The following is a 14,225-nucleotide window of genomic DNA, read 5'->3' on the forward strand; positions in this document are numbered from 1 at the left end:
TTTTGTTGCAAAGAGAAAATTAAAATCGCAGAGAATATTTTATATATGTTTATATATCTATAATACATATTTACTTGTGAGCCACTGCTATAGACTTTTTCACACGCGTGAAAAAAAGCTCATCTGTCGGTTTCAATTGTGTCAAAGTTAAGACGCGTGTTGAACATTGGTCAAACTACTAGCAATGATCTGGTCTTTGCGGCCACAGCCGTTCACCTCAGTGACAACTTGGATAGTTTCAGCTCTATGTATTGGTGAGTGAACTTCATCAAAAAAGAAATAATTCAATGTTCGAATCGTCAGTAAAGCTGTACATAGCACAAACTGATTGCGATATTGCAAGATATGATAACAGTGTACTGTTTAAATAGAAAACCAAACTATTTTTATGGTTTGCTGGTAAGTAAAACGATAGACGGTAACGGAATTTGTCCTTCAGAATAAATGTTTTTGCAGCTACACATTGGTTATAAATAGAACACTACGTACTCCGATTTCGATATATAGGTAAACAATGAAGAATTGGAGGAATTTGGATGGTACATAAATGTTAGTGAGGATTTTTTGCATTAACTCACTAACTACTTTTACTTGACGCATAGAATTGCGGAATCGCAAAATATTAGGATAAAATAAGATTGATCAGAAATTTGAATAATTCATTAACTACCAGTACAAATTGTTTGCAAACAGGCATAGAATTTAAATTAGCCAGGGGGGAGAGTATTTCAGGCTTCTTCTCAATTATCACCAATCACCCACATCACTAACTTTTTCAACTAGTCATGCACCAACGTAACATTGATAGGGGCCGTTCAATGATTACGTAAGCATATTTTTCCACTTTTCCAAACCCCCTCCCCCCTTGTAAGATATCGTATAATTTTTTGATACCCCCCCCCCCCCCTCCCCCTAGTAGGATCTTACTATATATATATTATATATATAGATTTTTATTATAGTTTTATCATCCTGAAGCAAGCACAATACTTCGTTTTAATTCGAGTTAATCGTCCTTCCGTAATTTTCTTTTTATGAATTTTACCGTCCACACTTTCAAGAACATGGTTATTTGAACAGCTGCATTAACAATGTTTTACTTACGTAAGAAAATCTATTCACCCCCCTCCCTCTCCCCTGTAAGACAGCGTAAGGAAATTACACACCCCGCCTCCCCCTTCTACTTGCTTACGTAATTATTGAACGGCCCCTGATAATTCTGTGATATATGCATGAGAACAACAATTACATACAGATCATTTTTGATTATGATTTTTTTCTGTTGCCAAAATCGAACCATGCCAAAAATGAACGATTTGTTCATGATTTTTTTATGTGGCCTATCACAACCTAAACAGTAGATACGGTAGAACAGTAGATAGTTTTAGTTTTCCAGGTCGTTAGAGGTGTCGCTTGATAGATTTTGGCTCGATAATCTAGGATCATTCGGAACACAACCAGGACTTAGACACTTGATATGACCACCCGAGTAATTAGATGCATGGTACGGTTCTAAGTATGTTCTACAGCCGAAATTCGTTGGTTGGAACACAACTGCCACCCAACTAGCGAATCGTGTTCGTTAGTTGAATGAACTGACAACTGGGCAAATTTTTCAAAGGGTAGCACCGATTGTTTGTTTTTTTCCTGCTTTGGAAAATTTCCTAATTTCATTGCGGTAAAACTATGTCAAAGAAAATGAACTTTGCTCATCTGTCTTGCTGCTGTAGTAGATATTTTATGTATTTGGTCAATACTTTTTCATACAAAAAATCCAATGAGAAGCAAAATGATAAAGGGCAAGCACATCATTCTGCTTCTTGCCTAAAAAATGAAGGATCGCTACGCTGGATTTTTCCAGTGACGGCGTTAAAGAAATAAAAGAACAAACAACCGAACAGTAAACCACTAAATTACACACAAAATGTTTGTGTTTAACAATGAATTATCAGCTGATTATTTTGCGTGTGACTTTTCAAAACCTGTACTAATCAAAGAAAGCAAACTGATTGGTCAATAACTCGAGGCCTTTGCTGTATTCTTATCCAGTTTTCAAATTGGAGCATACTTCACATTTTTACATAATTTGGGACTTTTTTCACACACTATTGAAGAAATTTACTAAAAAAAGCCTTGTGCGCTTAGAGAGTTAGTTAATTATGTTTGAATTTTTCAATAATTGATCTAATCTCACTTGAAAATTCCTCAATAGAAATTTCATTATATTGAGAAATGACTTATTATTGAACTAGAGTTACAAAATGTAAATGAGATTAATATACTACACGCAAAACTTTTTCTTATTACTTTAGAAGCAATAGCGCGAAATTGCGTTTTGGGTAACAAACCTATTACTTTAAAGGCAATAAAATACTTCCCCAGTCCAGTAACAACACATACTGCCATATATTTAGCACGTGTTACGGGAGTACGACTATCTATTAATGCTCGTTTCAAGCACATGCAAGATTTTTTCTGTAGAAAACTGCTCCCTTTCCATCTCAAGCGAAAAAAAATCACACACCGTCGCATATGGTGCACATGTTACAAGTTTCTTCAATCTCCAATTCATCCGGTGTGCGTGTCACGGAGTAGAGAAAAAATATGACAAGAACTGCCAAGCAGCATTTTCCCCGTCATAGAGTATGCAAACGTTGATGATTTCAAAGACTTGAAATGCGTCTTGAAATGACATCACGATCTGTAAACTGCATTAGAGAAAAACAAAAACATTAGCTTTCCTGCAAGATAAGTATAACGATAGCAAGATAAGTAAAACGATAGACGGTAACGGAATTTGTCCTTCAGAATAAATGTTTTTGCAGCTACACATTGGTTATAAATAGAACACTACGTACTCCGATTTCGATATATAGGTAAACAATGAAGAATTGGAGGAATTTGGATGGTACATAAATGTTAGTGAGGATTTTTTGCATTAACTCACTAACTACTTTTACTTGACGCATAGAATTGCGGAATCGCAAAATATTAGGATAAAATAAGATTGATCAGAAATTTGAATAATTCATTAACTACCAGTACAAATTGTTTGCAAACAGGCATAGAATTTAAATTAGCCAGGGGGGAGAGTATTTCAGGCTTCTTCTCAATTATCACCAATCACCCACATCACTAACTTTTTCAACTAGTCATGCACCAACGTAACATTGATAGGGGCCGTTCAATGATTACGTAAGCATATTTTTCCACTTTTCCAAACCCCCTCCCCCCTTGTAAGATATCGTATAATTTTTTGATACCCCCCCCCTCCCCCTAGTAGGATCTTACTATATATATATTATATATATATAGATTTTTATTATAGTTTTATCATCCTGAAGCAAGCACAATACTTCGTTTTAATTCGAGTTAATCGTCCTTCCGTAATTTTCTTTTTATGAATTTTACCGTCCACACTTTCAAGAACATGGTTATTTGAACAGCTGCATTAACAATGTTTTACTTACGTAAGAAAATCTATTCACCCCCCTCCCTCTCCCCTGTAAGACAGCGTAAGGAAATTACACACCCCGCCTCCCCCTCCTACTTGCTTACGTAATTATTGTACGGCCCCTGATAATTCTGTGATATATGCATGAGAACAACAATTACATACAGATCATTTTTGATTATGATTTTTTTCTGTTGCCAAAATCGAACCATGCCAAAAATGAACGATTTGTTCATGATTTTTTTATGTGGCCTATCACAACCTAAACAGTAGATACGGTAGAACAGTAGATAGTTTTGGTTTTCCAGGTCGTTAGAGGTGTCGCTTGATAGATTTTGGCTCGATAATCTAGGATCATTCGGAACACAACCAGGACTTAGACACTTGATATGACCACCCGAGTAATTAGATGCATGGTACGGTTCTAAGTATGTTCTACAGCCGAAATTCGTTGGTTGGAACACAACTGCCACCCAACTAGCGAATCGTGTTCGTTAGTTGAATGAACTGACAACTGGGCAAATTTTTCAAAGGGGAGCACCGATTGTTTGTTTTTTTCCTGCTTTGGAAAATTTCCTAATTTCATTGCGGTAAAACTATGTCAAAGAAAATGAACTTTGCTCATCTGTCTTGCTGCTGTAGTAGATATTTTATGTATTTGGTCAATAATTTTTCATACAAAAAATCCAATGAGAAGCAAAATGATAAAGGGCAAGCACATCATTCTGCTTCTTGCCTAAAAAATGAAGGATCGCTACGCTGGATTTTTCCAGTGACGGCGTTAAAGAAATAAAAGAACAAACAACCGAACAGTAAACCTCTAAATTACACACAAAATGTTGTAAATTTATAACATGTACTTTTCAAATTACGCGATCGATTATGCCAGATGATCTTATTATTAGTTATTATTATCTTATTATAAACTTATTAGTGCTGAATAGATTAAGCGTAATAAACATGTTTACAAATTTTATTTTAGTAATATTTTTTTCACTTTTCGGACCCCTGAAATGCATTTGAATGACGTTGAATTCTGACATTAGAGTGCTTTTTAGTTGGGTGACAGCCCAACTAGCGAACACCCAACTAACGAACATCCAACGAGCGAATCATAACTGTACTTTGATCATAACCATTATATTGCCGGAGCACGTTCCGGAGTAGAACCGGTTGACAGAATCCGGCCATCTGCCTCGAAAACATAAAAGACCTTAATATCCTTTTTTTGGCAGTGTTTGTGCTTGAATTAGTTGAAAGAAAGTCGAGAAAACTAAATGATGCGATTAAACAAAACGTTACCGGTTTTGTTTATTCGTATCATTTAAACACCGATTAAATATCGGACCGTTGCAAAATCAAACAGGGTCTGTATTCATTAAGTATTAAAAGTATTTATTAGTATTTATTAGTATTAAAAATAAATTCACTCATATGTTCATCAATCTGACGTAGTTCCGCCGTCGAACCAAGGCTGTTACTACTTTGAAATATGCTAAGACCGTATTTTTCATGGATATTGGTTGCCTGACTAATAAGCATTTGTATTTGAACGGGTAAAGCAAATTTGGTGAAAATATTTTTTTATTACAGTTGTTGAAAATATTATTTGCCTTCGAGCAAAACGGGCTGTGGTACCAATCCTTATACTTTTTAATTTTTAATTTTTTGTTTAAACTTTTTAATTAAGTGTGATGTACAAAACTAAATTTTTAGTTTTCGAGGTACCTGATTTTTTTTTTTTTTTTCAAAATATGTTATCTGACATTCCAATTAATATCCAGCTTTCCACGAGCGGCAATGGCGGAGAGTGCATGCAGCCCATCAGGGAATTTCCAATCGCAGTAATGAAGTAGAAAATATAACAACGTCGTAACGTAGCATAGCAACTTCACCAAACAATGGGCGGTTTGTTGTTTAATTTTCGTCGTGCGCATGCCCGGACTGTTTAAAGTTGTTAAAATTGCTATGCTACATTGCAAATTTTTTATGTTTTTCACTCCATTATTGCAATTGAAAATTACCCGACCTACAGAAACGTGGGCTGCGTGCACTGTCCGCCATAACCGCACGTGAAAGGCTGGATAACGAACGATTTTCTTTGAGGATCATTGCAAGTTGTGATATACAAGTCATCACTAGTTATTATGAACATTATAGGTTTTATTCTAAGTAGCCATTCAATATCACTATAAGTTTTAAATAAGGGGTTGTGTTCGCAGTTCAAGTGTTTAACAATGAATTATCAGCTGATTATTTTGCGTGTGACTTTTCAAAACCTGTACTAATCAAAGAAAGCAAACTGATTGGTCAATAACTCGAGGCCTTTGCTGTATTCTTATCCAGTTTTCAAATTGGAGCATACTTCACATTTTTACATAATTTGGGACTTTTTTCACACACTATTGAAGAAATTTACTAAAAAAAGCCTTGTGCGCTTAGAGAGTTAGTTAATTATGTTTGAATTTTTCAATAATTGATCTAATCTCACTTGAAAATTCCTCAATAGAAATTTCATTATATTGAGAAATGACTTATTATTGAACTAGAGTTACAAAATGTAAATGAGATTAATATACTACACGCAAAACTTTTTCTTATTACTTTAGAAGCAATAGCGCGAAATTGCGTTTTGGGTAACAAACCTATTACTTTAAAGGTAATAAAATACTTCCCCAGTCCAGTAACAACACATACTGCCATATATTTAGCACGTGTTACGGGAGTACGACTATCTATTAATGCTCGTTTCAAGCACATGCAAGATTTTTTCTGTAGAAAACTGCTCCCTTTCCATCTCAAGCGAAAAAAAATCACACACCGTCGCATATGGTGCACATGTTACAAGTTTCTTCAATCTCCAATTCATCCGGTGTGCGTGTCACGGAGTAGAGAAAAAATATGACAAGAACTGCCAAGCAGCATTTTCCCCGTCATAGAGTATGCAAACGTTGATGATTTCAAAGACTTGAAATGCGTCTTGAAATGACATCACGATCTGTAAACTGCATTAGAGAAAAACAAAAACATTAGCTTTCCTGCAAGATATCTAAAACACATACTCATTGGTTCATGGAAACTCATTTGCACCTGTTTGAAAATACAATACTCGTGCCTAATCAGACAATATTCGCAACTTCGGCAACTCTGGTCAGTCAGTACATATTTCCATTTCAAGTAAACACTGGGGGACGAAACGAAAGTGTTTCTAATTAGACATATAAGGTTGACGGTTGAGATTCTGATTATGTGTGGATGAAGGGGACAAAAATAAACCTGATCGTTGCATCAATACAAATGCAGCGAGTGAAGTCTTACTAACACATGCATTGCGGTCCTTGGCTGTATGTTCTCCTCCAGAAACACATACAAGCGTGTGGCCGTCATACTTTTTATTACTTTTTGTTTGTTACTCTTTGTGTATAATGCGCAGTCATAAGACACAATTAGTAATAAAAAATTGCCCTAAAGTAATAAAATGTTCCCCGTTTGCGTTGGGTGTACACACTCTATACTATTACTATTATACTATTCAATAGGCAAGTCTTTGAGTTTCTTGTTCATCGGTTATCAGCAAATAATCACAATATTTAATTTACTGGAATAGGTTTTGAAAGTATTTTGTAAATTTTTGACAGCTTCCGAATGGGACACCCAAAAAAAAGTTCAATAGCAAGAGATGACGCTGTTCCAAAGTGGTATTAATATCCAATTTTCTCCAAGTATTTTGTTCATTGGCCAGGAAAACGGCTATCAGTTGCCTTCTGTACATCTTATTCTAACTATGCAATATGCGAAGAGAATGTTGTTAACCAAACGAACTATCAAAATCTGAGCCAAACGAACAAGAAAGGTAACAATACTTCGGGAGCTGTTGCAATCAGGTACAATAAAGGACGGAAAAATTCGTTGCCTTCCTGTGTTCGAGTCGTGAAGTTGGTTCATTGAGCAATCCATATGTATATATACTCGAATCCTGACTGAAATAGTCACTGAAATACGAAATTTATAAATGTTGGCTACGAAAGCTCTGTGGGATAATGTTTTACAAAGCTTCGCCTTTTCGACTTCACACTATTTCGTAACTTTCTCTGAATGATTCCATAACAACAGTTATATAAATCCTCATGCATAGAGTCTTCTAATTGACTTCAGTATCGTTGTAGGAGAGTTCATTCACAAAAATTTGGTTCAAATCTTTGCGCGACATGCTGTTTAAGCTAATAAATTATAAATAACAAAGCGCAAAAAAGTTGTCCTGAAAAGATTATAGCTTTTTAACTATTTCGGTGAGTTTTTTTTAAGAAAAGGCCGAAATTCAAAAAGCCGCAAAGTAATTGCACCCATTGCTCTTCGCTCCTACATTTGCTTACGGGAAAACTCATTTATGTTTCTGAAAGAGTTATCACTAATAGGGGCACCAAAATTTATAGGAATTGTTAAAAAGTAATAAGCTTTTTTCTAGTTAGAGCTCTAGGGCAAAACCTATATTTACCATTGCAATCATTTTCGATGTTGTACTTCTCTTTTCGACTTTAGTGATATTTATTATCATTAATAGGGGCACCAAAATTTATAGGAATTGTTGAAAAGTGATAAGCTTTTTTCTAGTTAGAGCTCTAGGGCAAAACCTATATTTACCATTGCAATCATTTTCGATGTTGTACTTCTCTTTTCGACTTTAGTGATATTTATTACACTTTTCATCACTCTGTCACCAGTTTATGATTTTAGAGTCAAATTTCTCCTTGGCGGCGCTCCGACTCGAAATCATCGTCGGCGGCAGCGCACAAAACTAATCAATTAATTATGCATGTTAAATTATGAAAAGGAAACTTACTTCAAAATACATCCAGTCAAGTTTTCTATAAAAGTCCATGCAAATTGCAAATCTAACACTTCATAGTCTCGCTACTACTAAGGCAGTGGTCATTCCAGAATACCTCTTTGATTGATTTGACCAAGGCCATAGCTTATAGACCTTTTTACGTACGAATGTGTTAGTGCCAATAGTTGAGGAAAATATTTACAAATAGCTGTTTTGTTTGCAATGCTATGGTTTTAGCAGGTGGACAAATATTCAGTTCAACACTCATTATATGTTTCAAACTTGTTTCTGTATGAATTTTTTAATTCGTGATCAGAAATCGGAAGAAGCTGCTGAACATAATCGACCAAGAATGTTAAAAAGTGAGAAAAGTCGAAGCAACGAGATGCGATGATTTACAGTTTGGAGGAAACAAAAGCAACTTACACGGGTTTACGCGTTTCCTAGTGTGCGTAGGTGAAAAGTCACTTATCTCTATACGACCAATTCGATCAATGAAATATATAGAGGTGAGGAAGAAAAAGACGTTTGTCTGTATTACTAGATAAAAATAGGCCCATAACACGTGTTTTTATTCCGCATTGTTCAATAGAACAGGAAGGCATTTTCGTCTCAAAACTTTCAAAACTTGTGAAAAAATCTACCGAACATTGTTTTTCCACAATTTTTTTTTTGGAGTTCTACGTCATCACTATTAACAAAAAACCCCTTTAAACCTGCGGTTCAAATCATCTGCGTACCTTTACATATTCCATTGCAATTATCATCATAAATAAACGTCGGATGTTTACTTTCAAAAATATCGAAGTCGAAAGATAAAATCGACACAATAGACAGAGCTGTTTCGTTTCAAAAGATACGCTTTTATTTGTAATTTTTTCAATGGAGATATCTCATATTTCAACATCTTCGGCTTCTAGCTCATGCAAAATATATATTTCCAGCCAAACAACAGTCATCGCATTCCGCGTCGAACACTCGACAGAAACGGACGTGCAAAGTGGTCGTTCTATTACAATCCGGTCCGTGTGTACGAATAGCCAAACAAAAGAGTGTATTATTCGCGCTAAAGGCCAACTAGATTGTAAGTTGTGTCGTTACGTTCTGTACCCGGCTCGCAACTTTGGCTGTATTGTTGCAAAATACCAGCTGCAGTTTTGATCTGTGCACAGTGAATAGATCTTTCGAGTGACAGTCGAGTCGTGTCGCTGTGCTGAGTGATCTCACACCCGGCTTACTGCTGGTGGCTGTATTGGTGCTGCTGTACTGGTGCTGCTGGCTGCTTTGGGTGCAGCTTCGAACGATCGGACAACCACTGCTGAAAGGAAGAAGTAAAGAGGTACGTGTTCTTGTCGGCGCTAGTGCGCTACATTTAGCGCGATGGATATAGATCCCTCGCCTCCCGTGCCACCATCCCCGAACCCTCCTGACCCTGACCCTTCTGTTACCCCTTCCCCTGTTCATTCTCCAGTCCCCCTCGCCCCAGGCTTTACCCGGACGGATCTCAACAGGGCAGCTATACTGTTTATTTTCGTCCAAAGGCAGGAGTGAATTCAAAGCGATTAAACATACTGCAAATTTCTAAAGACCTGATGAAGGGGTACAAGGCCGTGACCGAAATTTCCAAGGTCCGACCTAACAAACTCCGTGTCGTGGTCAGTGATCTGGCACAGGCCAATGCTATCTGAGCTCTTCACACGCGAGTATCGCGTTTACATACCCGCACGAGACGTGGAGATCGACGGTGTCATAACCGATTCGAGTCTGTCTGTCGAGTGTATCCTAAAAAGCGCAACCGGTTGCTTCAAAAATACTGAAACATAGGCGAAGATTTTGGATTGTAAGCAATTGCGGTCCATGTCTCTCGTCGGCGGTAAAAAAGTTTACACTCCGTCAGACTCGTTTCGCGTTACGTTTGCCGGATCTGCACTCCCTAGCCACGTCTCGATCGACCGGGATGTACATCGTGTTATGAATTGCACCAATTGCAAGCAGCTAGGCCACACAGCCGCCTACTGCTGCAATAAGGCACGATGTAGCAAGTGTGGGGAGACTCATGCGGAAGATTCTTGCAGTGTTAATGCTGAAAAATGTATTCACTGTGGGGAAAACCAGCATGAGCTCTCCACATGCCCGGTGTACATGCAGCGCAGAGATAAAATCAAGCGGTCGCTTAAGGAGCGTTCAAAGCGTTCTTATGCTGAGATGCTGAAGAAGACCGTGACCACTTCTACCATAACATCGAGCCCCTTTGATCTGTTGTCCTCTGATGAAACCGATTCTGACGATTCATCAGCGGGAACATCTTATGCCAATCCTGGGGAGTCTAGGAAGAGGAGAAATGTTTCTTCTCCTAAACTTCCCCGTAAAGGTCCTAAGATTTCCCAAAGTGTAATGAAAAGTACGAACAAACCAAACAGTGCTGCGGAAAAACCGAAGCAAACTCTCCCTGGGCTTGCAAATTTAAAGTCCCAGAAGGAGTTCCCAGCACTGCCAGGAACATCTAAAACCCCAGTTGTTCCTTTTGCACATCCAGTTGATGAAACAAACTCTGGATTAGTGAAATTTTCTGACATTGTGGACTGGATTTTTGAAAATTTCAATGTACCCGATCCAAATAAAATTTTTTTTACAGCATTCCTCCCAACAGTTAGATCATTTTTGAAGCAGTTGACTGCCCAATGGCCCCTCCTGGCGGCGATTGTATCCTTCGATACCTAATTCAACTGCGTATATGAAGGATTCTATCTCTGTCTTACAGTGGAATTGTAGAAGTATTTTACCAAAAATTGATTCGTTTAAAGTTTTGATAAATAAAAACAAATGCGATGCATTTTTCCTTTGTGAAACTTGGCTTACTTCAAATATTGATCTCAACTTCCATGATTTTAATATTATTCGCCTTGATCGAGACACCCCATATGGAGGAGTACTTTTAGGGATTAAAAAGTGCTATTCTTTCTATCGTATTAACCTCCCCTCGATTCCAGGCATCGAAGTTGTCGCATGTCAAATGACAATACAAGGTAAAGAGCTTTGTATTGCCTCAATATATATTCCTCCCAGAGCACAGGTTGGGCAACGGTTGCTCTTTGATTTAATAGAACTTCTTCCCTCGCCACGTTTGATTTTGGGAGACTTCAACTCTCATGGTGTGACTTGGGATTCCCCTTACAATGATAACCGCTCCTCTTTAATCTATAACCTTTGCGATGACTTCGACATGACTATTTTAAACATGAATTTTAAACATGAAATGACACGTACCCCGAAACCTCCAGCGCGCCCAAGCGCTTTGGATCTATCCTTATGTTCGACGTCGCTACGGTTGGATTGCATATGGAAGGTAATCCTCGATCCTCACGGTAGCGACCATCTGCCTATTCTTATTTCAATTACAAACGGGTCAACTGGTCAATTGTACCGCAGGATCGCGGTATTCGGAGCTTGATACCAAGCTTAAAAGTTTGGCTAAAGCAAAGAAACGTGGATATTGGCGTCGGTTCGTGAACGAGACGTCGAGGGAGACATCGATGAGCACTCTTTGGAACACAGCCCGAAGAATGCGGAATCGCGTAACGGTCAACGAAAGCGAGGAGTCTTCAAGTCGGTGGATATTTGATTTTGCCAGGAAAGTATGTCCGGACTCTGTTCCTGAGCAAAACATTGTTCGCGATGCGTCTCCGGGCCACGACGCGATAAAATCACCTTTTACGATGGCAGAATTTTCGGTTGCCCTCCTGTCCTGTAACAAAAACGCGCCTGGGTTAGATAGAATCAAATTCAACTTGTTGAAGAATCTACCCGGCAATGCCAAGAGGCGCTTGTTGAACTTGTTCAATAAGTTCCTGGAGCAAAACATTGTACCGCAGGATTGGAGGCAAGTGAAGGTGATCGCCATCCAAAAACCAGGGAAACCAGCTTCTGATCACAACTCTTATAGGCCGATTGCAATGCTATCCTGTATCCGGAAATTGATGGAAAAAATGATACTCCGTCGTTTAGACCATTGGGTCGAATCAAATGGTCTACTATCAGATACTCAATTTGGCTTCCGCCGTGCCAAAGGGACGAATGATTGTCTTGCGTTGCTTTCAACAGATATTCAGCTGGCGTATGCTCGCAAAGAACAAATGGCGTCTGCGTTCTTGGACATTAAGGGGGCTTTTGATTCCGTTTCTATTGACATTCTTTCGGGTAAACTTCACCGACAAGGATTTTCTCCAATTTTGAACAATTTTTTGCACAATTTGTTGTCCGAAAAGCACATGCATTTTACGCACGGCGATTTGGCAACTTTTCGCATTAGCTACATGGGTCTTCCCCAGGGCTCATGTTTAAGCCCCCTTCTTTACAACTTTTATGTAAATGACATCGACGAATGTCTGGCAAATTCATGCACGATAAGACAACTTGCAGACGACAGTGTAATCTCAGTTACAGGAGCCAAAGCTGCCGATTTGCAAGGACCATTGCAAGATACCTTGGACAATTTGTCTGCTTGGGCTTTACAGCTAGGTATCGAATTCTCTCCGGAGAAGACTGAGATAGTAGTTTTTTCTAGGAAGCATGAACCTGCTCAGCTTCAAACACAATTAATGGGTAAAACGATTTCTCAGGTTTTGGAACACAAATATCTTGGTGTCTGGTTCGACTCTAAAGGCAACTGGGGTTGTCACGTGAGGTATCAGATGAAAAAATGTCAACAAAGAGTGAATTTTCTTCGTACAATAACCGGACAATGGTGGGGAGCCCACCCAGGAGACCTTATAAGGCTTTACCAAACAACGATACTGTCTGTTATTGTGTACGGGTGTTTCTGCTTCCGCTCCACAGCAAACACACATTTGATCAAACTGGAGCGAATACAATATCGTTGTTTGCGTATCGCCTTGGGTTGCATGCAATCGACCCATACGATGAGTTTGGAGATCTTAGCTGGAGTACTACCATTGAAAAACCGCTTCTGGAGCCTGTCTTCTCGTATTCTAATCAAATGTGAGGTCTTGAACCGTCCCGTGATTAAAATTTTTTTAAGGTTAATCGAACTTAATTCTCAAACCCGTTTTATGACATTGTATTTCAAACACATGTCCCAAAATATTAACCCTTCTTCGAATATTCGAAATCGTGTCGACTTATCAAATACTTCTGATTCTACTGTGTTTTTCGATACATCCATGATAGAAGAAACTCGTGGAATCCCGGATCATTTACGCGTGCAGCAGATCCCTAAAGTTTTTTCCAATAAATATCGAAACATCAACTGCGACAATATGTACTACACTGACGGATCACTTCTTGATGGGTCCACTGGCTTCGGTATCTTCAATAACAATTTAACCGTCTCCCATAAGCTCGATAATCCTGCTTCTGTTTACGTCGCAGAATTAGCTGCAATTCAGTACACCCTAGGGATTATCGAAAAAATGCCCACGGACCATTATTTCATCTTTACGGACAGTCTCAGTTCCATTGAGGCTCTCCGATCGATGAAAGATGTTAAGCACTCTCCGTATTTCCTGGGGGAAATACGGGAACATCTGCGTGCTTTATCCGAAAAATCTACTCAGATTACCTTAGCGTGAGTCCCTTCTCTTTGCTCGATACCGGGTAATGAGATAGCGGACTCTTTGGCTAAGGTGGGCGCAACAAACGGTAATATTAATGAAAGACCAATTGCCTTTAATGAATTTTTCGCATTTGTACGTCAGAATACGATCATCAGTTGGCAAAATTCTTGGACCAAGGGGGAACTGGGAAGGTGGCTACATTCCATAATCCCCAAGGTATCGACGAACCCGTGGTTCAAGGGGTTGGATGTAGGTCGGGATTTCATTTGCGTGATGTCCCAGCTTATGTCCAATCACTATAGATTTGACGCGCATCTCAATCGTGTTGGGCTCGGGGAGAGTGGTATCTGTGCCTGTGGTGAAGGTTATT

The 14,225-nt window shown here is 38.6% G+C and overlaps 1 protein-coding gene across 1 annotated transcript in view; it reads left to right on the top strand.

Annotated features, from left to right (window-relative positions):
• LOC129723525 (fasciclin-3-like) overlaps positions 1-14,225 on the top strand; it is a 29,871-nt gene that overhangs the window by 10,648 nt on the left and 4,998 nt on the right. The window contains exon 2 of the mRNA XM_055677802.1: positions 148-254. Within this exon, the coding sequence (XP_055533777.1) occupies positions 185-254 (70 nt within the window). The 5' untranslated portion in view covers positions 148-184. The remainder of the gene's footprint in view (positions 1-147; positions 255-14,225) is intronic.

This window comes from Wyeomyia smithii, chromosome 2, assembly GCF_029784165.1.
Source record: "Wyeomyia smithii strain HCP4-BCI-WySm-NY-G18 chromosome 2, ASM2978416v1, whole genome shotgun sequence".
Classification (NCBI taxonomy): domain Eukaryota; kingdom Metazoa; phylum Arthropoda; class Insecta; order Diptera; family Culicidae; genus Wyeomyia; species Wyeomyia smithii.